The sequence below is a fragment of the Panthera leo genome, chromosome D4 (genome assembly GCF_018350215.1).
Source record: "Panthera leo isolate Ple1 chromosome D4, P.leo_Ple1_pat1.1, whole genome shotgun sequence".
In the NCBI taxonomy this organism is placed as follows: Eukaryota; Metazoa; Chordata; class Mammalia; order Carnivora; family Felidae; genus Panthera; species Panthera leo.
Window position 1 is genome coordinate 2,327,343 of NC_056691.1, and position 10,874 is coordinate 2,338,216.

General features: G+C 54.4%; 1 protein-coding gene and 1 pseudogene across 1 annotated transcript; both read right to left on the bottom strand.

The window, feature by feature from the left end:
* Positions 1-40: 40 nt before the first annotated feature.
* CDK20 (cyclin dependent kinase 20) lies at positions 41-7,131 on the bottom strand. The gene is made up of 8 exons (XM_042912494.1): positions 6,793-7,131; positions 6,253-6,366; positions 3,943-4,131; positions 3,609-3,730; positions 3,362-3,424; positions 2,570-2,693; positions 2,106-2,261; positions 41-1,049 (listed from the first exon to the last, which is right to left on the bottom strand). Exons 1-8 carry the CDS (start codon positions 6,865-6,867, stop codon positions 852-854), a joined length of 1,041 nt encoding a protein of 346 aa, XP_042768428.1. The 5' UTR covers positions 6,868-7,131; the 3' UTR covers positions 41-851.
* A 2,250-nt stretch (positions 7,132-9,381) lies between these two features.
* On the bottom strand, positions 9,382-9,589 carry LOC122205528 (annotated as a pseudogene).
* Between the last annotated feature and the right edge of the window lie 1,285 nt (positions 9,590-10,874).

The window sequence follows — 10,874 nt, forward strand, 5'->3', positions numbered from 1 at the left end:
AGCTGATCAAAATTTATTAAGCAAGCAAACAAGAGCCAACTGGGCTTAAATATTCGGATTTACTGAATTAACAAATGACTTCCAAGAATGCCTATCTCCTCACTTGCTCTGTACCTGAGTAAGGAGGTGGCACGTCTGGTCCTGGCTCACCCTTGTCCTCAGGGTAGAGATGCTGGTAAGTGGCTTGACCCTGATCGGTCCCCAACCTGAGCCATCCTGGGGCTTGAATTCTGCCACTGCACCTCCAAATGGGAGCCCCACTGCATGAAGCCCCCAGGACCGGAGGAGCCGTGAATGGAGCCGCATTCCTGGTGACCACAGAGAAACAAGGGCCGGGAAATGATGCCTGCCACCTTGGCCACTTCCCTCGGTAGGAATGGAGGAGGGCTGACACCAGGCAGAACTACCTGGGCTTTCTACGATAAACCTCCAAAGTGAACTAGCCTTCGATGCCTCTGAAAACAAAATCAAACAAAGCTGCCCTCCCACTCGTGTTCCCACGTGAGGACACCTTACACTCTCCGCTCCCCTAGATGGCTCCACCAGGGCCATCCCTGACCGGGAAGTCAGGGCCTGGACAACCAGCACCACGGCAGCCACAGCCACAGCCACAGAGCTCACGGTCTCCCTCTGATGGGTCAGTTGGCAGCACGCACATGGGAGGCCAACGGCACCGGCTGTAGGTCCTCTCTGCTGGAGCCGGATGTCCTCATCCCCAGCCTGGGAGCAGACCAGGCGAGGGGTGGACCTGGTGAGGCTGTGTGGAGGCCACAGGAGGTCGGGTCAGGCCCAGCAGAGAAACAAGAAGCCCAGGGGGCTCCGGGGGACAGGACGGCAGGGCGGGCCCAGCGTCAGCCCTCCGGGATGAAGGGCCGAATCAGCTCCGGGTTCAACAGTGACTCTTCGAGAGGCCGGTCCACGTGGAAGTCATGGACGTGGGGGGGGCCCGGGTGGGCCTTGGGGGTGGGTCCCCCTGGGCGCTGGGGAATCGGCAGCTCCGAGGGGTGGGCAGGCAGGGGAGCCGTGAAGAAGTACTGATGCAGGAGGGCCTGCGGGCGGCAAGCAAGGGACAGAAGGCAATGAGTCACCTCCCCGTCCCAACCTCAGCTCACCTGCCTCTGAGGGAGGATGGAGCACTGCCCTGCCAAGGCTCATTCCCACACCTGCTCCACAGCATCTCCACGTGCGCAGCACCTGAACACCGTTACAGGTTCTCGGGAGCCAGCAGGGGGCAGAACACAGCGCCTCCCCGTGAGTCTTCCCCAAGTCAGGGGTATGTATGGGTGACAGACAAGACAGAGGAGAAAGGGACAGGGAGCGTCAGATGACTAGTGCTGTGTCACAGCGACAGCGGAGGTTGAGGGGACCAGAGAGGCCGCGGGCCTGCAGAGCAGTGCGGGCGAGCTCCAGGGAGGGGTGCCGGAGCAGAGATCCCAGAGGCGCACAGTTAAGGCCTGAGGACACACAGCAGGCCTGGGGCCCGGGGGCGGGGGGAGAGTGGCCAGGAGGGTCACAGAGGTGATGTCCCCCAGCATGTGGTTGCTCGGAGAGGGAGCCACAGGAGAGCCCTGCTGGGGTCTGAGTTGGCCTGCCGGGGAGGATGCCCCGAAGAGACACAAGCAGGATCTGAGAGGCAGTGGCGTAGACAGGGAGGCGGGCAGGTGGCCTTGGTCCAGGAGCCTTGGTCCACTGGGGACGGTGAGGCTGCGGGCACGGGTACACCTGAGAGAGGCTCCCACGTCAGCCCATGGTCCTGCCTCTCCTTCCCAGCCACACAACCCCTTTCCAGGTCCCCCTCGCCAGACCTCTGCTCATCATTTCTCCCTGAAAAACACCTCCCCAAGCTTAAACTGGCACCCCCCCACCCAGAGTCAGTCCCACCTGCCCACCCCCAGGGCCCAGGAAGATGCCAGGCATGTGCAGATGCAGAGTAAATATCCACTGGAGGGATGAGGCAGCCGGTCAACCACAACCCAGGCGCGCTCTCCGGCAAGGTGGCCATGCCTTCTACTGGGGCCCCCGCCTGCCTGTGGCCCCCCGGGTTCTGGTGCCAGCCTATCACAGGGCCCCGAGTGAGGAGGGTCAGGGAAACGGGGTCACCCTACCTGGGAGGCTGAGATGCGCTGGCGCGGAGGGTAGAGGAGGAACAGCCCCAGCAGGTCCAGGGCCTGGGGAGACGCGTCGGGCAGCACCTCCTCCAGGGGCACAGGTGCCTGCTCCTTGAAGGAGATCTTGTTGTAGTCGGGCAGCTCCGTGATCTCCTAGGACCATGGTCATCAGTCCGTGCGGCCGTGGCCCACCTGCTCACCGGTCATCCCGCCTCCCACCCCCCCACGTCTCAGGCATGTGTACAAAGTGCCAGTGCGCCGGCAGGAGGGGAGGGACAGGACCCGGCTTCCTGCATATGGGAGGAGCCGCCAAGAGAGGCCAGAACAGTGGTCTGGGGGGACGGGAGGGGGCCGGGGAGGTGTGGAGCCACAAGAGAAAAGGCACAGAGGGTGCTCCTAGCTGTTGGGGGGAAGGGAAGACACCTGCCCCCACCCATTCCCCGCCGGGAACCCCTGCAAACCGGCCAGACTTGAGGACTGGGGGTGCCCAGGATTCGAAGCACACAGCAAAGCTGCTCGATGTCATTCTCCCCAGGGAAGAGAGGGGATCCGTTCAACAATTCCCCCAGGATGCAGCCCACAGCCCTGCAGACACAGACCCAGACAGCTCAGAGATCTCCCCACACCGGTTCGGTCGCCTCACACTATGACACAGATCTCCCCACACTGCACCCACAGCCCATACTAGGGCCAAGGAACCACAGAATAGCACAGCAGCTTCGTACCTGAGGCTACAGACTCGTAAACAAAACCCACAAGCCTAGAACACAGACCAACATCCCCCTCTCCAACAGCTCACTGGCCTCAACCCTAGAAAACATAGCAACCCCCTCAGTGGTTCTGAGACTTCTCAGAGCCTCAGTTTCTGGCACACGCAGCCACCGTCTCTCACTCCTCACTTTCTGGGACAGACCTCCAAAATAGCCCCTAAATCTCAAGTGCCGAGGCAAGGGCAAACCATCCTACCCAGATAAAGGCTCAGAGCCTTCACACCCAGGCGTATAACCAACCCCTGCCTACCAGATTAGAGGATCCATGCCTTGAGCCTCAACTGCCTCCCTGACTCCAGCCCAGATGCTTCCCACTCCCATCACACCTGACCCCCACCCAAGTGAAAACTGACCCCAGACTCCTTAGAGACTCCCCAACGAGGGGAAACACCCCCAAGGCAACCTAGAGCTCACAGCACGAAGACACCCCCAAATGGCTTAGCAACCCCACATTCCCCCGTGCCCAGCCCACAGAAGTCTCACCACAGGTCGACGCCCTGGTCATACTGGCGGGCACCATACAGGAGCTCCGGGGCTCGATACCACCTGGGAGGAGGGGGTGGGCACAGCCAGCTCGCTAGTCTGACGGAGGCTGCCCAGAAAGGTCACCCCCGCCCCACATCAGCCCCACAAGCAATGTCTGAACAGAAGGTCCAGAAGCATCTCATCCCGGTGAGAAGGTTGGGGCCTGTCCTCTGCCAACTCCTGCCTGGGAACTGGCCCTCCCTACCTGGTGGCCACCTGGTGTGTGTAGAGGCGGCTGCCATCTGGGGAGAAGACCCGGGCCAGGCCAAAGTCTGCTATCTTGAGCTGGCCTGAGGCACTGATGAGCAGGTTGGCCGGTTTCAGGTCCTGAAGACACCAAAGGAGGCATCAGTTCCTCCACACCCCTGGAGGACCTTGGGGCAGGAGGATGTGGGAGGCTAAGCACCCGGGTCAGCCCAGGCCCCACCCTCTCCAGGGCCACTGACTCTGTGGTGTGGCCACACCACGGGTCCTGCCCCTCTGACCCCCTCTTCAAGGGCTGGCCCGCAGGTCCCGCCGCAGCCCGTGCTGACACTGACCCGATGCACGATGTTGTTGGCGTGGCAGAATGCCACACCCTTGAGCAGCATCTGCAGGTAGCTCTTGACCTGTGCCTGACCCAGGGGCCTCTGGGCGTGGCGCACCACCTCGGCCAGATCCGACAGCATGAACTCGAAGGCCAGCACAAAGCCTGCGCCGTGCGGGAACACGGCCTTCAGCTGCACCACCTGCGGGCAGGCATCCCGTCAGCCCTGGGACCCACATCACTCAGACCCGCTGGGGGACCCCAGCCCCGCCCCAGACAGAGGACCAGGCGGGTGGGTGACGTGAGACCTGAGCTCAGAACCAGGTATGCGGAACTCCCAGTTGTTCCCCTCTCCAGAGAGAAGATGGTCCCCATCTAACACTCCACTCACTCACTCAGGGAAGAGGAGGTGGGAAGGTCACCCAGGGCAGTGACTGGGCATCCCCCCAGCCCAGGAACTGGAAAACCACCTGCAGTGTCCCCCCCCACCCCCTGCCCGTCACTCACACACACACAAACACACACAGGGCACAGGTCTCCTCTGGGCTCCACTAGGGCCATGAAACCCCAGCACCAGGAGAGCTGGACACACGTCACATACACTTCCCAAGGGACCACGGGTCAGCGGGGCCAGGCTGCACAACATGGAGCAGGAGCAAGGCCTGGCAGGGCCTGTGCTGTGCTCACAGCACAGGGAGACAGACAACTGAGCGAGCCAACGGCTGGGGTGTCCCGGTTCTGACGAGGACAGACAGAATAAATAGGGCGAGGGGAGTCAGTAAGGCAGGGATGCGGAAGGAGCACAGACAGAGGAGCACCAAGCACAAAGCCCTGGGGGCAGAGGGGACAGTGAGGCGGCAGGAGGGACACAGGCATGTAGGGTCCTTTACGGGAAGGACGTTTGCCCTGTGCTGAGGCCCGGACGGTACCCGTCACAGGGGACGCTTCAGAGGTCATGTAGGACGAAGAGGGGCTGCAGCTCTCGGTGTGAAGAAAAGCCAGTGGGCTTTTCCAGCAGGGAAGTGAAGGGTTTCATCCACACTTTTGGACGGCGGGGAGGGGAGCACCAGCAAGGAAATGGCGCGATCATTCGGGTCGGAGATGAGGGCAGCCTGGGCTCCACGCTGGGGCATCTGAAGGTGGGACCTCCAGGGCTGCTGACTCACAGGTGGAGGGCCCGTGTCACCCTCCCATGTATGGGCTGTGTGTGCAAGCCCGCGGACCTTTTTTTTGTTGAATTTTCTTAATGTTTGTTTATTTTTGAGGGGAGGGGGAGGAGCAGAGAGATGGAGACAGAGGATCTGAAGTGGGCTCTAAGCTGAGAGCAGCAAGCCCGTATGTGGGGCTTGAACTCACAAACCGTGAGATCACAACCTGAGCGAAGTCAGACATTCAACCGACTGAGCCACCCAGGTGCCCTGAGCCCCTGGACTTTTATTGCTGGTTTTCAGAATTTGAAGATAGCACCCAATCATTCCCCACGTTACACACATACACTCAAATACACAGAATTATAAAGGAAAAACAACAGAAGAAAAACCCTATCACCTACAATCAAACTTATAGCACATTCTAGCCGACTTTACAACAGACAGGGTACGTACAATCCCACACTCACATATAGGTACACATGTTTGTACAAAACTAGGGCGCATAGTTTGTGTGTTTTACAAGCAGTTTACAAAGTGCTTCTGTTACATAGCCAACATGTCATGGACATCTCCAGAGGATAACAAGCAAGTCAGAGCACGACAGGATACACCAGTCACCTCCCAGGGATGAGAGAGAGCACCGTGAAGAACAACGGGGCTGGGGGGAAGTGCCCCTCCTCGCGTGCCCACAGCGCCTCCCAGCCCCATGGACCAAGCCACGTGGGCCCTGCAGCCTCTGTCCATCTCCCCTGCAGCACTTAAATCATCAGAAGTCCGCTCAGGGCCAACGCCCAGCACAGGGTAGGGCCCATGAGAGGACCCAAGGTTAGAATGTCCTCGATCAGACCCTGACCAAAGCCTCCCGGGACCAGCTGAGCGCCCACAAGCTGGCAGAGGGGAGATCCTGAAATGGCCCTGGCTGAGCAGCGGAGAACTCAGAATGACAAATACCTGAAACAGTTAACCCAGCCTGTGACCAGAACAGAAGCTCAATGGGTGGCAGTGATCATGATCATTAAAAATCACTAAATGCTTTATGGAAAGAAGTCAGTGAAGAAGAGAATGAGTAAGGGAAGAAATCAGTGGGTAAGAGGGATGAGTGCAGAGTGAAGCCGGTGGGTGGATGAGGTGGACAAGGGAAGGAGAGGCCCTCCAACCCCAGCCCCACTCACGTGCTGATTGTCCTCGATCTCCTGCAGGGCTTTGATCTCCCGCAAGGCCTGGTTGGGGATGCCATCCTCCAGCCGCCGCAGGGCCACTTTCTTGAGGGCCACGATCTCCCCAGTCTGTGCAGGACAGAACGCAGACACTGCCACCCATCCCAGGCTGGGAAAGGGGCCGCGGGGACGGGAAAGGCGCCACCTGGGTGGGACGCAGAGGCCCAGGGGCCTCATGGGGTGGGAAGGGAGGGAAATCAGGTACAGCCCGGAACCAGCTGTCCCAGCGCCGCGCAAACAGCTAAGAGGCTTTCAGGCCACGCTCCTCGGGCACTCGCGGCATAGCTGCTGTGGCCTCGCGGGTGGGTGGGAAGCTTGCAACCCGGACGGCCCCCACTGATGGGGGCCAAAGTGGTGGGCGCACACCACGAAGCGGGGCGAGGAGGCAGGCGCAGCGGTGCACACGCGGGCAGGGGAAACGGTGGCGGGGGGTGGGGGGGGGGGCGTCCCTCCGCCAGGAACCGCTGCAGACGGAGATCCCACGGCCCCGCTCACCTCCACGTGCTTGGCCTTGAAGACGATGCCGTGCGCGCCCTCCCCGATGCGGCCCAGGATGCAGTACTGGTCCATGCAGACCCTCCGCACGCCCCGCCCCTCCCCGCTGGAGCGACGCGGTTGCCTAGCAACGGGCTGCTTCCGGGAGCCGGACCGGGCGGCCGACCGGAGCTGGAGACGGTGTCTGGGCGTCGTCTGCGCCTTCGCCGGTTCCCCGCGGTCCGGCCGCAGCGCGCTTCATTCGGGGGAAGCCATCGTGCGCGGAGGGCGCCAGCGCCGGGGCGGGGGATCAATGGCGGACGGCTTCCCCAGCCCGCAGCTTCTGGACGTCACGTGACGTGCGACGCCAGGGCACGCAGAGGGGGCGGTGCCGCGTGGTCGTGATAGGCCGGGATCGGGGGCGGGGCTACGCGTCTGGGGCGGGGACTCCTGGTGACTGGGCGGGGCCAACTCCTCCCCAGCCGGCCAGGGTTCCCCATCTGTAGCTGGAGACGCCAGCTTCAAGCTTACTCAGGAGTCAGTGAGGAAGGGAGCCCGGTTCAGGACCAAGCTGTGGAAGGAGCATCAACGGGGCCTCCCTTCTGGACGGTTAGCTGGGACCTCTTAAAAAGTTCGAACTCTGACCAGGAAGCCCAAGTCTAAGGCTTCTCATGAGGAAATATTAGGAGGAAATTGCAGTGAGCGATTTTAAAGAAGTGTATACAAAGGATTTTGACAAAAAACACAGTTGCGAAGTTAAACTTCGGAAAAGATGCGCGATCTCACCACGATAAAATAAATGCGAAATAATCTACAATTTTCCACCTATCAAATGGCTAAAGATCCCAGATCTAAAAGGCCATTAGTCAGGGGCACCTGGGTGGTTCAGTCGGTTAGGTGTCTGACTTCGGCTCAGGCCATGATCTCGCGGTTCGTAGGTTCGGCCCCCAGGTGGGCTCTGTGCTGACAGCTCAGAACCTGGAGCCTGCTTGGGATTCTGTGTCTCCGTCTTTCTGCCCCTACCCCACTCGTGCTCTGTCTCTTTGTCTCTGTCTCTCTCTCTCTCTCTCAAAAGTAAATAAACATTTAAAAAATTAAATAATAATAATAAATAAATAAAAGGCCAGGGCTATGGGAAAACAGGAACTCTTACCCTTTGCTTGTGGGAGTGTAATTTGGTGACGCTGATCAAATGACAGATGCATACCAGATGCATATCCCCTTGGACCCAGCAAGTCCACTTCTAGAAATTCCCCCAACAGATGTACCACACACATGTAAAACGGCATGTGCAAAGTTACTCATTGTAGCATTATTGGAACAGCAAAAACTGGAAACGTTCCAGAGGTCCATCAGTAGGAGACTAAGTGGCGGTATACCCTTCCAATGGAATATGTGGCCTCAAAAATGAATGACGATGCTTGTTTATGTGCAGTAATAGGAAGACTCCTCACATACATTGTTTAGCTAAAAAGGCAAGATGCAGAACAGAACATACAGTGTGCCACTAGCTATGTAAAGAAAAACATGTAACTAATGCTTGTTCGTCCATTATAAGGTTTCTGCAAAGATACTCAAGATTTCCTGACTGCAGTTACCTGGTGGAGGGACTGGAAGGATTGGTAGGAGGTGAACTTTTCACTGGGCCTTTTTGTATTCTTTCAGTTTTGAACCATATCATTTATTAATTTTCAAAAAATGTTTTCTGGCTCAGAAGTTCAGTTCCACTTTTCTTTTAACAATTGCAGAAGAATGCCTTGATATCCAAAGATGTTCATGCTGTTTGATGATAGCAGAGACCGTGGCAGATGGTAAATAAGTAATGGGAGTGACTTAGAATGGAATACTTTATAGCTATTACAAAGGGTGAGGATAAATACAGTGTGGCATGGGAAAAGGATGGTTTTCAAAAAATAGTACAGAGTCATTTGGAAAGTCATATGAAGAAAAAAATGTACACACCATACACAAAAATTCATTCCAGGTGTACTGCAAAACTAAATATGAAATGTAAGCAATGAAGCTTTTAGATGAAAACAAAATATCTTAATGACTTTTGGGTTAGGTAAAAATTTTATTTATTTACTTATTAGCAGTTTTTCACTTCATTATTGCTCAAAGACCATGGTCTACATCATTCTTGGTGTACATTCTATGAATTTTGACAAATGCATAATGACACATACCCACCATTATGGTATTATATTATAGTATATAGTTTCACTGCCCTAGAAATCCCCTGAGTTCATCCTATTCATATCCTTTCCCCTCACCCCTGGCAAGCACCAAACTTTTTACTGTCTCTAAGTTTAGGCTTTTCCAGAATGTCACGGAGTTGGAATCACACAGTATGTAGCCTTTTCAGAGTGGCTTTTTTCACTTAGTAATATGCATATAATTTTCCTTTATGTCTTTATGTCTTTTCATGGTTTGATAGCTCAATTTTTATTTTGTTATTTCAAAATTATTTTAATTTAGAAATACAAAACGTCTGGAGGAAAAAAATGATAGAAAAACCCAAAACATACAGGCAAATTTTTACTCCATGAGCTTCTTAAATTCTCACTTGTTTACCAATCCCCAAGATGAGAAACTCTTCTTAAAAGATATTCAGCCACCAACAATGATGTTATTGATAGGAATATGCATCGATTTCACAAAAAAAGCCAATGAATCCTATTATAGCATATCTTATTGCTGTTGCCATGACAATCTTCTGGAATTCTTTCCTGTCGGGTGTAGTGCATCTTTTAACCAGTCAAACTGAGTCCTTCACAAACTGCCGACTTGGCTTTATGCACTCCATTACCTGATCCATGGTGCCTGCCTGCCAACACCTCAGTTGCCAAGGACATGTACACAAAAGTGGACGAGCTCATCTCTTTTTAGCACGTCAGTAATATCCCATCGTCGGGATAGACCAAGGTTTATTTATCCAATCACCTACTGAAGGAAACCTATGTTGCTTTCAGGTTCTGGCAATTATGGAATAAAGTTGCTATAAACATCCATCTGCAGGTGTTGTATAAACATGAGATTTCCAGTCCTTTGGGTAGACGCCAAAACAGGAGAACAGTTGCTGAATTGAATGGTAAGAGTATGTTTTTTTGTTTTGTTTTGTTTTAATTTTTTTTAACGTTTATTTATTTTTGAGACAGAGAGAGACAGAGCATGAACGGGGGAGGGGCAGAGAGAGAGGGAGACACAGAACCGGAAGCAGGCTCCAGGCTCTGAGCCATCAGCCCAGAGCCCAACGCGGGGCTCAAACTCACAGACCGCAAGATTGTGACCTGAGCTGAAATCGGACGCTTAACCGACTGAGCCACCCAGGCGCCCCGAGTATGTTTTGTTTTGTAAGAAACTTCCAAACTTTCTTCCAAAGTGACTGTACCTCTTTGCCTTCTCCTAAGCAATAAATGAGCTTTTTTCTTCCTCTACATCCTCACCAGCATTTGGTGCTGTCAGTGTTTTAGATTTTCACCATTCTAATAGCTGTGTAGTGGTCTCTTGTTGTTTTCATTTGCATCTCTTAATGAAATATGATGTGGAACATCTTTTCATACACTTATTTACCATTTGTATATCTCATTTGTTTAATTGTCTGTTCAGGTCCTTTGTCCATTTTGGATAACAGCCCTTTATTACAATGTCTTTTGCAAATATTTTCTCCTAGTCTGTGGCTTCTCTTCTCATGATTTGCTACTAGCTTCATGACACTAGTATTTTTTTTTTTCGAGAGTTTAAAAAAAAATCCATATTCGTAAAGGATATTGGTTTGTACTTTTCTTGTAATATCTTTGTTTAGTTTTGGTATGAGGGTAATACAGGCCTCATAGAATGTATTAGTGACGAGGTCCAGCCCCAGCAGGTCCAGGGGCTCCCGAAGGATGAACGGCGTCGGCGAAAATAACAAATGGACACGACAGCAGTGTGTTCGACTGGCCGCTTTATTGTGGCAAACGTGGCATTATGTTTGTTAGCAGTTTCCTTGTCGCGTGGTCATCTATGTTTCTCGGCTTTACCTGATTCTAAAAACGTTCCTTGGTGTGATCACCCATTAAGGAACCTCACGGTTCTTTCTTTGTAACGTTTCCTCCTGCCTT

Excerpts from the sequence above, each read along its gene's own strand:
- CDK20 (XM_042912494.1), bottom strand. The coding sequence starts at position 6,867 with ATGGACCAGTACTGCATCCTGGGCCGCATCGGGGAGGGCGCGCACGGC. Across the intron at positions 3,731-3,942 it reads CCAACAACATCGTGCATCGG|GACCTGAAACCGGCCAACCT; the intron begins GTCAGTGTCAGC and ends TGGTGTCTTCAG. Across the intron at positions 2,262-2,569 it reads CCAGTCCTCAAGTCTGGCCG|GAGATCACGGAGCTGCCCGA; the intron begins GTTTGCAGGGGT and ends CCATGGTCCTAG.